The sequence below is a fragment of the Apteryx mantelli genome, chromosome 33 (genome assembly GCF_036417845.1).
Source record: "Apteryx mantelli isolate bAptMan1 chromosome 33, bAptMan1.hap1, whole genome shotgun sequence".
NCBI lineage: Eukaryota > Metazoa > Chordata > Aves > Apterygiformes > Apterygidae > Apteryx > Apteryx mantelli.
Genome location: NC_090010.1, coordinates 4,068,387 through 4,088,955, shown reverse-complemented (window position 1 = coordinate 4,088,955; position 20,569 = coordinate 4,068,387). Strand labels below are relative to the sequence as shown.

The following is a 20,569-nucleotide window of genomic DNA, read 5'->3' as shown; positions in this document are numbered from 1 at the left end:
CTTGCAAAAATCTTGCCAGCAGCTGCCTGGAGTTACAGCAGGATCTGGAATTTGGCTTCGGACTTGCATTTAGCTGTTAGATGAGCTAACATGGAGGTGCTTTGTGCATCCTTCCTCGTGAGGGTTTCTTTGATACAGAATCACAGCTACTGAGCTCTGCTGGCAGTAATTTGTTTCTATAGCCACTATCAGCAGTTTAGCAGCACCCAGAGCACATGAATCTCTTGCTTTTGAAGACAGGCCCTGCCTTGCGCTGCTGCTGGCGTTGCTTAGCTATAAAACATCTTCCCTTTGCCGCGCGGAGTTATGTTCTGCAGACTCAGCACAGCCGGGTGCTGCAGGCTCTGCGCGGCTCAGGGCTCGGGAGCCGCCGCTGTGCAGGGGCCCGGGGAGGGGCAGAGGCGAGGAGGCTTGAAGGAGCTCTCGGAGGAGCGCGGCCTCCTCGCGTCGCGTCGCCTCGAAGGAGCCTTGCTGGCGGTGGCACGAGGCGGGAGGCTGCCGCCGCCTGCCCCGGCGCGGGGCTGAGGCGCCTCACGGCGACAGGCCGCGCTGCCCGGGGCCATGAGGGGGGGCAGGCCCCGGGGGGGGGGGGCCGCGCTGAGGGGGGGCAGGCCGGGCTGCCACGGCCTGGAAGGCCGCGGCGAGCGCCTGAGGTAACCGCGAGGCGGCGCTGCGGCCTCCCCCCCAGGACTACAAGTCCCAGCAGGCAGCGCGGCGGCGCCCCCCCCCCCCACGCGACAGGAAGAGGCGGGCGCTGCGAAGCCGGAAGCGCACTGCAGCGGGAGCGCCGCGCCGGTGGCCGCGGAGCGCGACGGCTGGTGCAGGTACCGGGATGGGGGGGAGGACGGCGGCGGGGGGGGGGAGGGACGGCGCCCCCGCTGAGCGCGGCCTTGTGTTGCAGGCGCAGCCATGGTGTCCGCCAAGCAGCTGGCCGACTTCGGCTACAAGGCCTTCTCCGGCTCCATGATGCTCCTGACGCTCTACGGCGGGTACCTGTGCGGCGCCCGCGCCTACCGGCTGCTCGAGCGCCGCCGCGCCCGCGCCGCCGCGCCCGCCGCCGCTGCTGCCGACGACTGAGGGCGGCCCCGGCCCCCACCGACGACCCCGGGCAGCCCTGACCGAACCGACGGGGCCGGTCCAAGCAGACCGGGAAGGACCCGCAGCGCCCGGCGTTACCGGGATGGGCCGAGGGGGGAAACGGAGCCCAATAAAGAAAACGGTCTGTCAAAACGCCTCAGTCACGCGCTGCATGTTTCCTGCGAGCGGAGCTTCCGGGGGGGCAGCGATTGATGTTTTCATGTAATTTTACACCAGTGAAGTTCACCTGGCTCCAGTTGCGAAGGGAGGAGCAGTGCGGGTGCTGCCTGCAGCTGCTCACAAACACAAACGGGCGGACGCTTTGAATGATTTTATTTTCCCAAGATGAAACAAGTCAAACACCTTTCTGAAGCATCTTTTAATTGGAGATAAGAGTAAACAATGGTATAAAACGGTAACAACTCAAGAAGTTTCCAAAATTCTGCTCATGATTGACACACAGGCCTTTCATTGCCCCAAAGTACCATTAAGTAAAAAAAAAAAAAAAAAAAAAAAAAGCAAAGCCTATGGTGCAGCTGCCTTTCCAGCCCAGTGATTCCTCCATACAGTTGCAAAATCAGAGCAGCAATAGTCACTTCTGTCTTGAAGTACAGACAAGCAGGACTGAAACATGTATTCTGTGGAAAGTTAAAAACAGCCCACCAGCACTGGTCCACCCTCAGCTGAAGTCCTAGCTTAGCCAACTGTATCCAGTAGGTCTAGAAAAGTCTTCAAAACCGAGACTTGCAACAGAAAAGAATTTAAAAAGGCATGTATTGTGAGAGCTGTCTTAGGGGCAATAAGCAAAGCCCCTCCCCGCCATTTCAGAAGGTTATAGCTAAGGCTTCAGAGGGGCTTGCAGCACCAAAATAGGCAGCAAATGCTAGCCTGGTCCCTCACGACAGCAGAGATAACAAGCTATAACCTCCTTAGCAGATAGCACCCCAATGGCAAGTTAGAACAGTGTTTTTGTTTGTAGCACAATCCAATTCAATGCTTGTAGTCCAGATCACTCACAGCAGAACTGAGAAAAGTCTCTCTGCTACAGCCAGGGTAGCTTGGACTTGAAAACACGAGACCCTGCTTTCTCCATGCTCTAAGTGGCTTCTGGAGTGCATCGAGGAAACATGCTGAACCTGCACTGGAGCAAACCGTCTTTGAAATGGCACTTAACCTTCCTGCAGTCCATGGCCAGCCTAGTCCACGCTTGTTCCATCTTGAGTTGATCCTAGTAAAAACCAGTTTATCACAAACAAAAATACCTCTGCAAATATCAATGGGACAACGATTTAAGTACAAAATGGCTTAAAATGAAATCTGCAGCTTTGTTTTTGCCCTAGTAATTGGCTTTATCCCTTCTGTTACATAAAGCCTTTGACTGGTCTGAATTGTGCTCATTTCAGATTCGCTGGAGGTTTCTGGGGAAGGGGTATCTTGATTAAAGATCACTTGGGAATGTGGAGCTCAACACATCTAGACATTTAAAGACAAGTTCGTGTTTGCTCAAGGCCAACCCACAGTCTTACTCCTCTTCTGTCCACTGGCCACTAGCCACATGACCATTAACGCGGTTGGAGCCGTTGCTCGAAGTGCTGAAAACTCCTTTTGTGCTGTTGGAAGTTGCATCCTCCTCTTCAGAGCTGCTCTCTACATCGCTGCGGTCATCTTTTGATACCTAAACATTTCAGATGAAATTTGGAAGTGGGAAAGGGAGGAGGGAAGATGATAAATTCACAGGAAATAGCAGTTAGCAGGTGGCGTCCACGGGATTAACCAGCCTTGGCCAGCTACAGTTACCTTCTACATTTGATTTTGAATCACTTCAAATTGATGAACAGGAGCTTGTAATCACATGCCGAAGGCAAGACACAGAAGTTGAAAGAGACAGTCTGGAAATACAGGTTCCATTTTCCAATTACTCTGTACATCTTAGGTGAAAGCACTACACTTTTTTTTTGCTCTCACCAGATCCACGGAGGACACTATAGATCTTTGGTTGTTCTTTTCTTCCAAGAGCTGCATTTAAGTTAGATAAAGGCTGCTTTTCCAAACAACAAATTCATTTTAAATTAACAGACTCTTCAGACACATCTGAATAATCGGTGGGTATGATGACAAAAAAGTCCACCCTACAGAGTGTGGCTTTGATATTTCAAAATTAACCAGCTATATTTATCACATTACCATGCGCACAAAGTGCCTCCCATTTTCACAGCTTGTGTTTCATACACGAGAACTCTTCATTTATGAGCCAAACATGTTTGGACAGCGGGCTGCAGAACAAAGACAGTACCTAACGCCAGATCAGGAACTGAACAAGGATCTCAGCCAACAGAGACCTAGATCTGCTCTACAGATTTATGTTTTTAGTTAAAAGACTGACTGAAAATCCAGCTAATTTCGATTTTTAGGTGGGATTTGAATCTCCGAAAACACATCCAGGCATAGTTCTGGCCAGGAGTCTGCACTCTTTGCTGTCGGCTGCTCTCAGAGTGCCACGGGAGGGCAGTGTACCAACACTGCAGAGCCAAGTGCATGGCAAGGTGAAGGGAAGAGGTTGTAAACCCAACTCTAACTGCAAATAAGTACCTTGGTTGCTGGCTAAGTGCCAGAACCATAAACTCACTACTGCTGAGAAGTGACTGCCTGAATGGCACATGCTTTACGTTCCCCAAGGCAGGCTTCTCCACACTTGTGTGTCTGCAACTAATAGCCCTCATTTACTTAATAAGCAAGCATTTATTCTGTGGCTAATGTATTTCCAAGCTGTGTTCGGGATTTAATTCTACTCTGCTTGCTTTGAGCTGGGATTATGGGTTTCGAACAGCACCAGACAGGAAGTTTTCAAACACAGAGGAAGATCTGGCAGAAAACCAAGTGAAGTTAATGATTTCCAGGATGGGTTTTGACAGGCCTGTTGGATGTACTGACTTCTGTGTGTTGCCAAAACTTTGATATGTTTCACCACTCCCCTCCCATGCTGGAAGTTCAAAGGGTCACTGGAAGGAAGCAGAAATCCCTCAACATGTTTCCAATGTCTCAAAATTATTTGGGGAACAAGTGACTGTACTATTCCTGTATTCCTCACAAGAATGACTGGATTTCTGCTGTCCTCTTTCATTGAACAGAGTGTTAATGAGCACTAAAAAGGTATCAGAATTCTACTGCAGGCCCACAGCTAAAAAAGACAGAAGGTCACACAGCCAGCTGACAGCAGATGGGAACAAACTGCAGGACTCTGCTTTAACCTTTGGGAAAACCCGCATTTTTGCATACTGTCAGGACCAGCACTATATCAACCAGGAAGACAAACGTTTTAAGAGAAGGCACAACCCATCTGAAGCCCCAAGACCATAGCTTTGCGCTTGTCTCAGCCTAGAAACAGACACAGATATACTTCAGTGTACGAACAGGAGCACAGATTACACTTACATGCAAAGGATGAAATTGTCCAGCTCCAATCTGGCACAGAGAAAAGGAGTGAGAAAAGAATGAAGGATACAGAGCTTAGAGTCCTGTCTCTGGCTAGGTCACCTGGTCAGGAGAGAAGCAAGGAAAGGAAAAAGATGTAGACCTCAAGATAAAGAAACAGCTACACAGACAGAAACTAAGACACTTGCAGTAGCAGCTGTAGGGGACAGATGATAAGCTCATGTGCATACTCTGAAACATGCCTTCCCCGACAATCACTGCCACACACAACTATGATATAAGTATTTTTCAAGGTTACATTCCATGTGTAGGGGCGGCAAAAGCAAAATAAAGCAGAGCCATAAGAGAAACTCAGATCTGAATACCAAACGTCTGACAAAAATGGCATTTTTGCTAGCAAATCAGCTGCCCTCTTTGGTAGCTCTGAAGGAAGCAGCTTCTCCTGCTGGGTTAGCTGCGTGTCAGATTGGTTCCCAGACTGGCCTGCCCCATCTCATGCTACTTCAGTTGAACTACACCTTTTTGCTTGGTAACTCAGGCCGCAGCAGCAGGTTAACATTATCCCATTAGCCCAGTGACAACCAACAGGCTCTTCTGTGTTTCTGATAACCCTTCCTCCTCTGCATGCTGTAACTCGCTGCCTGGGCATGCACAGCCAGCCCCAAGCTCACGGTTTTGCTAACAAGTGGAAGACGCAGAATCCCCATCACAACCCAAGAACCAGTTGAGGCTGAAAAGTTGGAAGTTGAAAAATGTCCTCTATGATAGTTCAAAGAGCCTTCTACCAGCTTAAACTTCAAACACAGCACCTAACAAATCTATCACCATCACTATTACAACATCTAAATGCATCAGAAAATGATGTTGTTTACCTGCATGATGAGAACAGAGAGGGAAGCATCCTCTGTTTATACCTGGCAACTGAGTCTGCAGAGCAACCAGGGTTAAAAAAAACCTACACTCCTACAAAGCATTCCTGACTCAAGTATCTCAGAGCCAAGTACCATCCCTCATGGATCACAGCAGGGCCCACTTTCTTGGCTGCCATGATGCCTTCACAGAGCTTGTAGAAAAGAGGACGCAAAACAGTCACCAGCAATCTTACCTTTCCCCGCACAAGGGCCTTGTAGGCAATGCGAATGATGAGGTAAGACCAAATGATATGCAAGACCTGCAAGGTTATCAAAAGGCCATTGAATAGCCACCATGAAGGATAAGGGCCAATCAGCTCCCAGCTTTCAAATAAGGTTGTATTCAAAATCCTAAAAGAGATCCAGAAATACATTAGAGATCAGCTGCTCTGGTAACATGGCTTCCAGCTCTAAATTCAGATGACTGGCCAGATGCACAACAGTTTTGTATCTCTTTAAGCATCTGTTGCTTTTCTCCTGTCAGAGGGGTGATGCCTCTAGTCTCTTGCCAGAGTTAGGAGACAGGCCAAAGCTAATTAGAAACATTTGAACTGAGCAACAAACAGAAGATGTTCTACAATTTGGTTACATATACAGATCTGTTGCCAGTTTCCTTCTCAACAGCATGAGCTTTTATAACAGCTTTACAGGAAGTGATGTCAAACTGCACTGGTCATCAGAACAACCGTCAACACATTCGTACTTGGGCGAGCTTCACCCATATTTAAAGATCACGAAGGAATTTTGTTCCCAGTAGGCCTCCCTCCCTACGTGCTATTCCCTTCCCTCAGATTTTTATAGATTCCTCCTGCCAAGCTGGAGGACTGGAAACTGCTTTGCGGACAAAGCATCGTGCATTCTTTCATTAATTCTTTGCTGCTGTTCTTGTCACTGCAATTTATTGCCAGTACTTAAGTAATTTGATAAACACTTTAGACTTTATGAAGTAGAGAGGTGTGGAGAGACCTTTAAAGTTGCCATTAATTTCACATAGCTTTTAACATTTCATAAGAAAAGAAAAATGAGCTTTCAAAGAAGAATCCACCCCCCCACAAGATACAGCTACAGAAACATCTAATTCATAACCAGTTTACAGTTGAATTACATGCAAATTCCAGAGGTCTGTTGATGTTTCATACTACTAATTAGGGAAGGGAATATGCATGAAGTGAAATAGCAATAGGGTCTGCAATACCACAGAAAACTTGCTGTATTTCTCTATGAAGTTGAGGAATTACATTACAGCCAGTGGAAAACACATTAAAGATTTACAGGTCTGCTGAGCAATAGCATGATGCAAGAGCATCATCTCATGACAGACAACAGCAAGAAAAACAATGGCAACTATCTCATCTGTCAGTGGCAGGCAGCCTACGGAGACACAAGTACCAAAGTTATTCCTTATCTGGATTCCTTTGATGCATTTACTGGAAAACAAGCGAGAGCTTTAATTGCAATCCTGATACCAAAACGTAAATTAAGCCCTGTTTCCCCCACCTTCAAGGCACTCAGGACAAATGGGAATGCAGGCTGCCCATTGCCCATGAAATAAATATACAGAGCAAAACCAAAACAAACTGAATAATAATCAGCTGGAATCAAATTTTCAATATACCCTTTCAACAGAAACAAGTAGACAACATGTCATCAGCAGAAAAACCTCACCAAGCCTGACATGTTGGGGTGAGAGGGAATCTCATTATAGGATGATGAGCTATAAGCCATTTAGTCAGGCTTTTACCTCCAAGAAACCCAAGACTTATTTCAGGCTCCAAACAATCAAGGCACAAGGATAGGACAAGAGTGTGATAAGAAATCAGAAGAGGCAATGATGACTAAGCCAGATACTCAGAAATCAAGTTTACCTCAGGAGACCGTGCCTCATTTGTAACTATTTCCAAAACTCCTTAAAAATCAAGAGAAGCAAACAACTCTTGAGTCTTCCAGAAGAGACACCAGCTGATTCAGCTCCAGCTAATAAGCTCTGTCATCACTTTGCAGTAAGAGGAGAGGGGGCAGCTGCACTTTAGGATTCTAATCACATTCCCTCAACTGACTGTTGAGAGGTTTCTTCACATACCTAGTTCCAAACCAGGATTGCTCCAAACAATATTTACGTTGTCTGCAGCTTCAGGCTGCCTTGAGGGACAGGCTGTAATGCTTGCAAGACATCTTAATACCCAGGCTTTGCTTAAAGGATTGGGAGAACAAACAAGATTTTACAGCTCAAGGTGCTTACCAGAAAGGATAAATGCCCAGCCGCGTAACAATGAATACAACACCAAAGAGCATGAAGAAGGCATCACACAGACGTTGGTACTTGGCATAATTGGCTAGCTTTGCAGCCTAAAAGAGACAAGAAACATTAAAACATTATTCCCTTTGTGTACTCATGTAATTGCCAGGCTGTAGAGCTCTGATACTCTCAAACCATCACATTTTTAAGGCGTTTGGAACAGTTGAGGATTATTCTTAGCACTAAAGCAGTTATGAGGAAAAGCTGACAAGGCAGGATCAGCAGCACAAGTTTTATGGCATGTTTAATGCTGTTTATCCAGAATGGGAAAGTCGGCTTGCTCCCCCGAGACCACATGAGCATTAGGTACACAAAGATTAGAAAGGAAACATCAAGCAAACTCACCTCTAAAAGGAAATCTGATGCATCATGCAGGCACAGCACCAGAGTTCCAACCCGCACCATATTATTCATATAAGAGAATGTGATGAGTCCAATGGTAGCCAAATGATGGACAAACATGATCAGGAAGTCCTGGAAGCAGAAAAAAAAATGAATGAAGAACCTTTAGCTCTCAAACAAAGACAAAGGTTTGAAATGGAGCCACAAAACTGACTAACTGGGGTCACAGGATTACTTCAGTTCAGACTCTGACTCCACTTTTATATAAAACACAGCTCATCCCGCAGCAACACCCATCATCACTAGAGGTTCCAGAAAGGTCTCAGTCTCAACATTTGTGCTCCTGTAAAGTCAGAGCTCCACAAACACAGGCACAGCACAAGCCTCTCTGGCACATATATGCATGGTAGAGGTAAGTATGGCTGCAAACCCCACTGAAAAGACTGACAGGACAAGGTATGCTCCTTATTTTTGGCTCCTTTTGGTTTTACAGTCATATTGCTGGTCCTTTTGGATCTTGGCACAAATTGCAAGTACACTGCTGTTACTGTTTATCAGTTTGCAAAAGCCTGCCAGAGCATAGCAGGCAAAGAGCATGAGATAATCCAACAGCAAGAACTAGGCCACTACATTAAAAAAGAAAATGGTACTACACACATACATTCAGGGCTCTTTTTCAGTTGCACCCCTGGGTGCAACACTCGTGCTCCCTATCGGTGTCTTGCCATGTTTGCAGTGGGGAACGTAGTCCATTTTGTTAAAGTCGGAGTACAAAATTAAATGTTATAAATGGTATCATAGATGCTGTTAATCACTCCCTTCCTGCAGCTCCAAGATCTCTTGCAGTGCCTGCCTCACCTGCTAATATTCCAATACAGAACAAATACCAGACAAGCTTTTCTTTTTGAACAGTTAATGCAAAAATTGGGATAATTTACTACTTTGCAGTTTGTATAACAGAAGCAATAAACCATGATTTACTATGAACTGTTTTCAACAGTAATAATATGCCAAATCCTAGAACGCAGCACAATGGAATTAGATTCCAGCAGTCATTACCAGTCATCATTCTGCTACACACATGGATGAAGAATTACTTTCCAAAAAACATTTATTACTGCTTTAGTGTTTGCCATTTGCTCATCCTGCTCAGCAAGGTAATGGTGAGAGTATCTTATTTTCATGTTTTCTTGCAAGCCTTCAATCTATTTTTATACAATGGTTTGATAAACTGTTTATTGGGAGGTGTTGAGTGATTCCTTCTTTCCTGGGAAGGTGAAAAGGACTCTCAAGGAGATACCAGGTTACACGCCAGGCTTGCCCCTCCCTTTCCCTCCAGGATTGTGTAGTGACTACAAGAGGAGGCAAGCTACAAAAAGATGCGAGTGAGGAGGAAGGTATAGTTATTACTATGCTTCAGTTTTACTGGCCAGGCACACTGACATTTTCTGTTAGTCCTATCTATTTAGCAAAGTGGTTAGTGCAATTCTGGTTAATCTCACCTTCCGTTTAATGTCTGTAAACTGAGAAAACATGAGAGACCAATAGAAGGCCAGCTCCAAGATATAGTAATAATAAAGCCTGGATGTTAGAGGCTGGAAAACAAACAAAGATAGCACAGTTAAAAGACAAAGTACTTCAAAATTTACATTAAAATTCACTTCTTCCTTCCTTCCTTCCCATCCCCCTCTGTCCCTCCAGAATGCTGAGGCATAAGTTAAAAGATCCAGAATTAAGGTTTAGTAAAAACAAGCTTAAGCAACAGAAGTCTTACTATGCGCTTAGTCACACAAACTTGTGTGTCTGAACTTTATTCTAAAGGCGTAAGATTTACTTGTCCATGTTTACAACTCATACTCCAGCCTCTTGGATTAGGAAAACTAAACGCTAAAACAGACTGGCTGGCCTCTGTACAACTATACTTGCTGCAAAAAGGCAAAAAAAGAACATTGTAAATAAGTTACTAGTATAATTTTGTGTGTAAAATTCACTTTTAATAATCTCAGCAGCAATTAAACATACAATGAATGTGAACTGAGTTAGTCCTATCTGAGGAAACAACACTGTTGACAGCCCTAAACCAGATCTGAAGACATAAAGAGCAAAATGCCATCTTTGCGCCTTCCAAGGATGGCCATTCACTAACTAGAAAGCTTGCCATGTTGCAGCCTGTGCAGCATCCACTCCACAGAAAATGAGAAGCATTCAAGTCTAATGTGTTTCAATCTGCTATCATTAATGAAAAATAAAAACTGGAGTTGTGCAAAAGATTTGAATCTAATAAGTGTTTATCTCCTACCTGAAAAGGGTAGTTGTACCAGCACTGTCGTGTGTCCCAAAACCAGGGTGCCTAAAGGGGAGGGGACAACAAAAAGTTATTATTCTGCTAGATGCTTTTCTGCCCTATCACCTACAGTACTGTTCCAGAGAAATTTCCTCTGGATTCTACCATCCATGCTAAATTTATTCTAAGGCATCACAGGGATTTAAAATATTCTTTCTGCAGCGAAAAGCAAGCTATAATACACATGGAAATTCCAAGAATAAACATAAAGATCTAATACTAATTACTCAAAGACATGAATATGGGGAAAGAGGGGAGAGGAAAAAAAAAAAAAAAGCAGCAGCAGAACAACAGGTTTCTCCTATTCTGGGGTAACTGGACAAATATTTTCATAAGACCAGATTTTATAGAAACTTAGAAGCTTTCCTATATTGTCAAGAAGGTCTTTAAAAGGAAACCCAAGGATCTCAAGTAAAGAAGCATAAAGATGACCAACACCACTAACCCTCTGTGGTTGTAAGTTAGGTGCAAGTACAGAAGAGGAGACAGGGGTAATCAAACCTCCTGAATTTCAGCAAGACACAGTCCAGTACCATGCCACACAGAACAACAGTAAAGGAGGGGCGGGGGAATGGGACAACTCACCGACCAGAGAAATCTGATTCCGTATAAAAATATACTTAAATAAAATGTAAATCTCCACCTGGAAACAGAAATAAAAATAAGATTAAAATAAAACATATTAAACAGAAATAGCTTCTGGTTAACATTTGTAACAAACTGGAACAACTGTTAAAACAACCAAGTCTGACACCTGAAAAGTGTTCACCCACCAATTTGTAATTCTCCATTTGTAACCTTTTTCTGTAAGAATAAACCTATTTAAGAATTTCCACACCACACTAGTTCACATCAACAGCCAAATTTGAAATAAAGTTCAGAGTGAACGTGCATCATTCATATGCTTTAATATACAGTATCAAGATAACAACAAGAAAAGCCATTGTTATCCAGAAGGTATCCTAATATATGTATTTGTCCCTCTTACCTTGTGGCTTTAAGTAGACAAAATCATACTGGGGGGGAAGAATTAATATGAAGAAAATTACTGGAAAGGAAAGAAACCAGCACAGAAGAAATAACAAGTCAGGAAAAAAAATATTCAGATGCTACTACGCTAACAGAGGCAACTGTGAGTATTGAGAAAGAAGCAAAGAACAAAAGAATGAACTGAAATGAAAAGAACAGGAATCCAAGAAGCGCCTGTATAAAAGTACATACAATCATTGCATAAGTCATAAGGACAGTCTGTCGGGGAAAAACACTGATCTACAACATAACCGTGCAGACAGCAGACTTGAGTATAATTACTCAAATTGTGCACGTGCACCTGCATACATGCACACACACAGACCCACTGAAGCGTTACCGTCTGCATCATGGATGTGGTACACTATCTAGAGCTGCTCATCATTGACAGCTAGACAGGAAGTCCTGTACAGGTATTCTGGGCACTCATACATACAAACAAAATACATTAAAACATTGAATTCTAAAAAGCCCTCCTAATTTCCTCCATTTTCCTATAGGAGAACTTACCTTCCACCAGCCAACCCCAAGACACTAGGTTAAGTTAGCAGCTGACCACAATTTCAGTGAGAAAAGAAAACACACAACTGGAGCTCTAAGATTAAGCCAAATCTTGGCTTCTGCACAAACATACATGCTCTCACAAAATTTAGTGAGGGTGGTGGGTTTGTCCTGGTTCCTCCGGTGACGAAACCAGCGCTGGATCTTTCGAACATCCCAGTCTAGCTGCTTTGACAAGCCTTCTAACCTTTTTCCATCTGGAGACTGAAGGAAAATAAAACAAGTGTCATTTCTCCTACTTCTCAACCTGCCTTCAGTCTGAGATTCTTCTACTCTGTACTACAACAGAAATGATGCACAATTAATGGGGAAAAAAAAAAAAATCAAGCAAGGAAGGCATTATGTACACAATATTACATTTTCTAAGCAGGAACCCGTTACCACAGATACTCATTCAAGGTTAACCGTCACATACAACTAATTACTTCATTATTCAGAATGCTTTTGGTTTAACATTTCCTCATCTATTTCATCATTTGACAGAAATTATTACACAAAATGCAATTGTTCTGTTTCTTAACTTGGGGGGAGGAATTGTTAAAATGTCCTGTCCTACCTGTTAAAACTTGCATACCAACTCAAATAGTCCAGAATACAAGAAGATCAAAGCTGAATGTGTTTAAGGGTTGCTACTCACTGAAGTTTCCTTAAATTTTAAAGAAAGATTTTGGGTATAACACAAAATATTTGCATATTCCAAAAGGGCATCATACAGGTGGTGATGTTTCCGTTATCACTTTTAAACTTTACAAATAAAATTAAATTTGAAAACTGAAATAACTGTATGATACAGAATATATCATTGTTCTCTGATGGGGAACTGTATTGGCAGTTTATCCGTTTGAATAACGACATAAATGGATTTATAAGTGCAGACAAAGTGAACAAAACCTGATAACTACCTCTAAAATGGCCCAGTGCTGAGGTAAGCCACGTTAGTTTCAGACAAGCTCTGCCAGGGAGCTCTTACAACTGAAAGATGATAAACACATTTTACTACTTGAGTTACATACAGACCCAAAAAGCTATGCAGAATGCTGATTTAATAAAAAGTCACCAGACCTTTCAGCTGAAAAGTAGAATAATTTGCCATTTGATTTTGAGTATGGAAACCACAACAACTTTCCTGTAATTCCATCACAACCAGATTTCTCTCCTCTTAACTAAACTGTAAAGGTTCAGGCTACTTGATACTTGTGCACTGAAAGTGAACCTGCCTCAAAAAATAAATAATAAAAATCATCCAGCTTATTTACAGAGCTCCAATTTCAGAACAGCAGTGTAATCTTTCCTCTGCATCAGTGCCGCCCTACCTTCTGATTCTCCAAATCCGAGCCAACAGCAGACACAAGCACAGTGGTACAGTTAAATGCAGCCCTGTTTTTACGAGCTAGTTAAATTTTGCACAGCATGCTTCCTCATGGGTTTCCTAAACATTAATTTCAAGGACACATAGAAGTCCCCCCAGAAATCACATCAAATCATAAGGGCCTTTCAGTTCCAAATACCTCAAAACGTTATGCTCCCATGAGCAAAGTTTTACTAAGGTTTTTATAGAATTTCTCTTCCATTTACCGAGTGCTTTATCTGCTCCACTCAGAATGAAGTTCAGCATCACCAGACCAAAACATAAAACCTTCCATTTCATTATCTTTAATGAAAATCTATCATACTGTTAGTGTTGATTTAACTGCCAACATTCAATAGAGTACAGACAGTGTAGCATTGTCATTCCAGGGCAAAGGAGCACTGTCAGCTTACGCTAAGCGAGAGAATGGCCATAAGAAACAATCAAAAGAAATACCTATTGTCAACATTAAACATCCCACCCTTTATCAGGGCACACTTCCATTGACTGAATGGCTTTCCTTCCATAACTGGCTTCCACTGTGACAGCTGTGACCCAGTTCCACAGTAGACAGCAACAATAAGAGGAAGGCATTCACACAACTGGCCAATAAGACCAGCAAAGTAACAGCCCTCAAGAGAGTAGCACCTTTCCAATAGAAAGCAAAAGGCATTGGGAAATTTTTTACTAAAGCAAGAACTACTGCCTGTTACAGGAGTTACAACCTGGACAGAAAGCCAGAGAACTGAAGGGAAAAAGACTCACATCTTTCTATAAAGAGAACTTTTCCCGTTCAAAAAAATTCTTCTGTTTGTAAAAACGCAGGTCAGGCATGAAGAGAATTTACTTTGCTACAAGAAAGAAGACATGTCAGAGGCAGAGTAAAAACAGAAGGAGCATGTTCCCTGTGCACGCACACTGTGAAATGCGTTTCTCTAGAACTAGAGAAGTGGAAAACAAAAAGAAACAGGCTCTTACTTACAAGCCTTCACTTCTAGCAGAATCTGAAGTGTGACTCACCTTAGTGATGGATGTAAACACTTTCTCTAAAATTGCATTGGGCTGAGCTCTGTGAGGTCCACTGTCTTGAATGCCAAGGTTTATGGCACATGGCTTGGCAATAAACCTGAAAGAATGCCAAAGAAAGAACTAGATTAAGATATATATTTCCCTCCTCTTTGCCTAAATAACAATGACCCTGACTTGTCACAAACTGCCAAACCTATCTAAGAAGCTTTTGAAGGCCTCCATTCATTTTGCTCAAAGAAACCTCTACAGGGCCACAAAAGGGACAAGGCTTCATAGGTGAGGTAATATCCTTTAATAGTCCAACCGGTAATGGTAAACAGCACACGCGTAGTACACACATCTCCTAAACAGAAGGATTAAAGCCTAAGGCCCTTGGTTGTAGGACCAGGATGCCTTCCCCCAAGTGATTTACAGTGCTCAGAAAGGAAATAACAGATCACTGACGAGATGAACTCGCTCTGTGCCCTGTAGTACTGCAAACAAAATGCCTTATTTCCAGAAGGCTTCTCGATATCACATAGCTGCAAAAAGGGGGAAGTTCAAGTGACAGTTTCTAAAGGACACAGACATCCTTTTTTTTCCCTTTGGAAAATGAAACCAAGTGGCTTGTTTACTTAGGGAGAGTGGGAAAGATGCAAGAAGTCCCTTAGTCTAAAAGCCACAAGATCCCAGTATCTCCTTCAAACCCGTATGCAACATGGATTCCAAAAGCTGATCTAACGCTTTATGAATTTTAGAGCACAGACACTTTCTCCTCTAAGAGGCATTGAAAACAAGACCATTTTTGCGACTAAAATGAAGATATACATATTCAAAAATAATTAGGGTTTGTAGTATCTTGGCGCCAAACTGACCATGGGATTAAAAAATAAATAAAATAAAGCATGTGTTACTGGAATATGTAAGTAGTTTCCCCTCCTATTGGAAGGCAAGGACTACAAAGAGCAGCAAAATTTAAAAAAAAAGAAAAAAGATTAACTTGAGAGCAAAGAACTTGTTAGACAAGTAATAGACACTGTGACTCTATGACCCTAAGTTTCACTGTCCTGCCCTTCAGTTTCTTCATATACACTGTTCATTTCAACAGTCATGAGGGGGAGGAAAGGGTGATTTCCTTTTAATTCAGCTCTTCCTAGCTCAAAAGGCTTACTGCTTCCTCTGCAATCTAGACCACCAGCCAGGAATTGTGCTATGATATTATAAAACGCTTGGCCAGACCCCCATAAAAGTCTACCTCTTTATAATCTTCTTTCCTACAGGATATACCACTGCGACAGTAACTAAGAAGTACGCACATGTAATCACAGGATGTCAAATATTTTCATTTCACTTTGTGGGTCACACTGCTTACGGTCCTATCAGAAAAATAATCCAGGGCTGGCCTGAAGCTTGCACTATTTTCCTCACATAAAAGAACACCTGAAAATCTATAAATCCACCCATTCAATTAATTTCTTATTCAGGAGATCCTTTTTTTGTTTTAAGAGTAGGTAAAAAGAAGAATCAATTGTTAAGAAACACCTTGTTCTATAGAAAGTTTTGGCATTATCTTAGAATTTAAAGCTTGATGCAGAGAGAAAAAGATACAGAAATAAGTAGAAAAAGCTCACTCCGAGACATTAACTAAAGACTAACTAAAAAAAGATGCCAAAACTTTGTACAAAACCACCCCTGAGTAGTAGGCTTCCGTCACTAGAAGGCTTAGGGAAAAAAAAGCAACTGTTCAGGGAAATCAGAAGTGACCAAATAAATAAATAAATAAATAAAAAGAGCAAGCCACAGGTTGCAGATACACAACAGGTCTCGAGTTACTCAATCAAGCATGCAGGTGACCAAAGAGCAAAACAATAAAACCCCACAAACATTCTAGGTGCACAGCAGCGGACAAACATCAACGCAAGCAAATAAATAAAGCCACAACGGAGATAGTCCCAGTCTTAGAAACGGGAAGGAAAAAGGATGGCAACAATGGATTTCATTACTTTTAAGGAAGTCTAACCGAACGCCCTAACGTAGCTCCTCTAACTCTGGTAATGGCATCACGCAACGGGACTGCAAGTCACAATTGCCTTTCGACAGGGCTTCCCGACTAGCTGCGAATAGGGGTTTTACCCCAGCTGGCTCACGCTCACGAGTCCACCGAGCAGAGCGCACCGCACGCTCCCTGTGCAACTGCTGGGCCGTTGCCACCTTGGAGGTGGACAGGCATCCCATAGAGAAAAAAATCTGTGTGACGACAGGAGTTAAGCCCTGAAAAAGGCTGCCCGGAGGTTGAAGAATTTCCTCCCTTGGAGATATTCAAAACAACAGAACAAGACCATGAGCAACCTGATTGAACTAAAAAGTTGGCCCTGCTTTGAGAAGGCAGTTGGACGTGACCTCCAAAAGTCCCCTCCAACCTAAATTATTTTATGACTCCATAAAAATCTTTTAACTGCACCAATTATTCCCAAGGTCAAATTTCTGCCGCGCCCTTCCAGCAAGGAATTATCTACACTTACACACTTATATTGTTATTTTCTGAACAAGGATCTGCTCATTGGCTGAACTTACACCTATTAAACTATCTTTTGCATGCTGGTTACTGAGATAGACTGATTTCGTGACTGACGCCAATTTTCAAGTATACGGGTATCATATACTATAACAGGTATCTACTTCACAAACCTAACTTCAAAATCCTTCTTTATGGAACACTCAAGTTTGTCTAGTAACTTCCTATTATAGCTCTGAAAAGGAAGAACAATCACCTAACAGTAAGATTTATAATGCCTGCACATCCTGGAGTTAGTTGCACTCAAAGTTAGAACCCATCTCTTTATAACCTCTCACTTTCACTGTATTAAGAACAGACCAGCTCATTCCACAACTGGCACCGGTTTTCCAGACACACCTGATGAAGTAACATCCAGAACCATATTTTTGCCAGAGTGAACCCAAGCTGCAGATCCTCTCTCTGACCCATGGAGTAACAAGAGTGTCTGTTAGTGAAGAGGCATTCCAGTGTAATCACACGCACATCATATGAGTAACAGGCTCCAGGTTCTCCCAGATACCCAGGAATTTTTTTGTGCCTGCAGTGGGACAAGATGTGAAGGGAAAATAACAGCCAGTATAGCTGAGAAAAAGTGAGAATGGACACAGCTGTAGGCAGAAGCCCATCTTCATCTTATCTGCACAAAAAATCCCCTCCTGCAGCTGTGAGTCAGGACCTTATCTTTCCCTGTATGTCTTGCCTCATGTCTATAGTTCTCACACACTATTCCCCACATACAATCGACTCGAGAAAGATTTTACCAACATCTTGATGCAGAGGCTAATTTACAGTAGCATGTACTAACAGAAATATGCATCAGTGTAACAAGTCATCCAACAAGGGGGAAAAAGCACTTCTTCACACTGAAGACCTACTGCAAAAGGAGAGGAGGAAAGAGAAACTGAGAAAGAAAAGCTAAAACAAAAGAGCTGCAAAAGTATATAATTCACGTTCTGAGTCATCAAGTCCTACTGCCAATTGTGTGTCAAGGAAGCAATTTGACTTAATCATCCCCAAGGCCTGTATCAGGGTACGTGCACAATGGGATTTTATTAGACAAATCTGAGTTTTTATGACATGTTCAAAAGGGCAGAAGGAAAGAGGAAAGCATTTCTTAAAAAAAAAAGTACGGTCCTTAAAGCAAACACACTAGAAATTGCCCGAGGTATTATTCTTACAATCTGCTTTTACTTCAGGATACAATCACGGAGATGCTCTATAGCAAAGACACAGCTGAAGAAAAGGAAACAACCTTCTCAGCAACCAGGCCATGGTCTCGAGGTTTCACTGTGTAGGAGGAGGACTTAATTTTTCATTTGACTCCTCCCTAAATTAACACTGCAAGAGGAATTTCACAAGCCAGGGAACATAGCATAGACTTTATGAGGACGAAAGAAGTGTTACCAGGAGGACTGTTCCGAAGTTCAGTAAGATGCTTTGTACTTCTACCAGTGCCTCATGCTCCAGAGAAAAGTGACTCTCTTGCACTTCTTCCCAAAGCTAACATACGTGGACATATCAGGTCTGAGGGAAGCGAGGACACCTTCCATCCTGATCCCTGCAACATCCCTGTACGGGGGAATATTCCACCTCACAACTTCCCTTCCTGGTCTGCTAGCAAGCATGGACACTTGGTCAAGACCAGCACCAGCACTCCAGGCTAAGATGACATTTTGGCACTGCCACATATCTCTGTGTTCCTCGGTCCTCTGCATTGGTTTGAGCTGAGAACAGTTTTCTGAAGCTTGTTTTTTGGGGGGGAAGAGAGCAGGAAGATAAGATGGAGAATTTAAAAAAAAAACAGCCTTTCAAATGTCTATCCTACTCTACTTACCAGCTTCACATTTTTCTCCACAGGTCTCCTGTCTTTTTACTTTGCCCTAGTCCCCCCTTCTTGTTTAATCTCTGAAAGCATGGAAAAAAAATGTGCTCCTTCCAGAAAATCTGCAAAATAAAACTGACTGGATTCCCGCTTAGTTTATTTCTACAGCCCTTTTCACGCTTAGAAATATTTCAGCCCTTTCTATGTAGGCATTTAAGATCAGATAAATCTTTAATGAACTAGTTAAACAGGAATCCAAGGTGCTTTCAGCCTGCTTCACCTAACGGTCCTTCTAAACAAGCGGCTTTATGAATTAGGATTTGTGTCACCCACACAGTCTGCCTGGCATGTAGCTGCACAAGACACCCGCCGCAGAGGATAAAGCTCTGCCCCAGGCGAGAGCTCGCATCACACGCTCACCACTCCCGAGTAAACCAGAAACGCGCTACTAGGGCCACTCGCAGGCAGACCCGAACATCCACCCGCGACGCGCTTCCCTCCTGCCCAAGATGCCGGGCAACGCAGAAACCGTTTAACAACGCGCTAGGCCACGCGAGCGAGTCCCGCTTCCTCAGCCGGGAGGCGGCGAGCAAACGGCGAGGGAGGCGGAGGGCAGCCCGCGCTCGCCCCGCCGCGGAGCCCGACGCGAGGCAAAGAGCGGAGCGAAGTCGGTGTTTTCCCTCGCCGCCGCAGCCCGCAGGTACCGCCGGCACCGGGGAGTCCCTCGGGGTCCCGCCGGGTTAGGCGGCACGTCGCGACAGAGCCGCGACAGGTTTTCTGGGATTACACAATATTCCGTTTCCACATACACACACACACACACAAAAATAAAAATAATAAAAAAAAGGGCCCGCCGGGGGAAGCAGCGGGCAGCGAGCCCGGCTCGGCCTCCGCGGCGAGGCCTCGGCGCTGCGCCGGGGCAGAGCGGGAGCGGGGGGCCGCACCGCTCGGCGGCCCCTTCCCGCCCCGCCGCCGCGCCCGTTGCTAAGAGACACCGGCGGCCTCGCGCCGCGCTCGCCCCCCCCCCCCCGCCGCCGCCGCCGCCGCCGCCGCCGCCGCCCCTGAGGCGGGGGCGGGCCCCGCGCTCACCTCTCGAAGAGCAGCCGCACGGCGAAGATGCCGAGCGCCAGCGGGAAGGCGGAGAGGACGTGGCCGGCGCGAGGGTACTGCAGCCCGCTGCCCGGCGGGCCCGGCTCCCCGGCCAGGTCCGCCCACGTCACGTTGTGCGGCAGCCAGAACCGCTCGTTCCAGAACCAGGCCCGCAGCAGCGCCGCCGCGGCCGCCGCCATCTTCCGCCGCCGCCTCCCTCCCCCCCCCGCCCGGCGGCCGCTGCTGCTGAGGCGGCCACCGCAGCCCACAGAGGGGCGGTGCTGCCGCGCCCCTCAGCGCGCACGCGCCGCTGGGCGGGGCCCCAGAGAGGGGGCGGGGCTCCCTCCTCGCCACGCCCCTCGCCGCGGACCGTTAGCTCGGAGCAGGCGCACTGCTGGGAGGGGAGGGGGTGGTGCGCGCCCGCCCCTGGGCACGGCGCTGGGCGAGCCCTTGGGGGGGCGGGGCGAGCCCTTGGGGGGGCGGGGCGGGCGGCGGCGCGCGCCAACCGCCTTAGCGCTCGCTGAGGGGAGAGCGGCGCCGCGCGGCCCCTCACGCGCTTCCCGGCTGCTCGCGAGCGGGCAAAAGCCTTTTTTTCCGCTCAAAAAAGCCCCCCCTTGAAGTCGCTAAGCGGTCCTGCAGCGCACGCTTCCGCGGGGAGCGCGGCCTCTCGCCTAGGAAGGGCCTGGCTGAGGCAGGCGCCGAGCCAGAGTGAGTACGGGGGAGGCAGCCGCCCTTAACCTGTGGCGGATAAAC

The 20,569-nt window shown here is 45.2% G+C and overlaps 2 protein-coding genes across 2 annotated transcripts; one reads left to right on the top strand and one right to left on the bottom strand.

Moving 5' to 3' along the window:
• The first annotated feature begins 89 nt into the window (after positions 1 to 89).
• COX14 (cytochrome c oxidase assembly factor COX14) lies at positions 90 to 1,230 on the top strand. The gene is made up of 3 exons (XM_067314041.1): positions 90 to 117; positions 689 to 824; positions 902 to 1,230. Exons 1-3 carry the CDS (start codon positions 91 to 93, stop codon positions 1,075 to 1,077), a joined length of 339 nt encoding a protein of 112 aa, XP_067170142.1. The 5' UTR covers position 90; the 3' UTR covers positions 1,078 to 1,230.
• A 163-nt stretch (positions 1,231 to 1,393) lies between these two features.
• Positions 1,394 to 20,049, bottom strand: CERS5 (ceramide synthase 5). The gene is made up of 10 exons (XM_067314040.1): positions 19,817 to 20,049; positions 14,361 to 14,466; positions 12,066 to 12,196; positions 10,988 to 11,045; positions 10,358 to 10,408; positions 9,561 to 9,653; positions 8,062 to 8,190; positions 7,660 to 7,766; positions 5,615 to 5,771; positions 1,394 to 2,752 (listed from the first exon to the last, which is right to left on the bottom strand). The coding sequence occupies exons 1-10, from the start codon at positions 20,014 to 20,016 to the stop codon at positions 2,600 to 2,602; spliced, it is 1,185 nt and encodes a 394-aa protein (XP_067170141.1). The 5' UTR covers positions 20,017 to 20,049; the 3' UTR covers positions 1,394 to 2,599.
• Positions 20,050 to 20,569: the final 520 nt, after the last annotated feature.

What these genes read in the sequence shown, in the direction of transcription:
- COX14 (XM_067314041.1), top strand. Translation starts at nt 91, where the DNA reads ATGGAGGTGCTTTGTGCATCCTTCCTC. An exon ending in TGCTTTGTGCATCCTTCCTC is followed by an intron (nt 118 to 688) that starts GTGAGGGTTTCT and finishes CCTCCCCCCCAG; the next exon opens with GACTACAAGTCCCAGCAGGC. An exon ending in GAGCGCGACGGCTGGTGCAG is followed by an intron (nt 825 to 901) that starts GTACCGGGATGG and finishes CTTGTGTTGCAG; the next exon opens with GCGCAGCCATGGTGTCCGCC.
- CERS5 (XM_067314040.1), bottom strand. Translation starts at nt 20,016, where the DNA reads ATGGCGGCGGCCGCGGCGGCGCTGCTGCGGGCCTGGTTCTGGAACGAG. An exon ending in ACTAAATTTTGTGAGAGCAT is followed by an intron (nt 11,046 to 12,065) that starts GTATGTTTGTGC and finishes TTCTGTTTCCAG; the next exon opens with GTGGAGATTTACATTTTATT. An exon ending in TTACAGACATTAAACGGAAG is followed by an intron (nt 8,191 to 9,560) that starts GTGAGATTAACC and finishes TTCTGCTTCCAG; the next exon opens with GACTTCCTGATCATGTTTGT.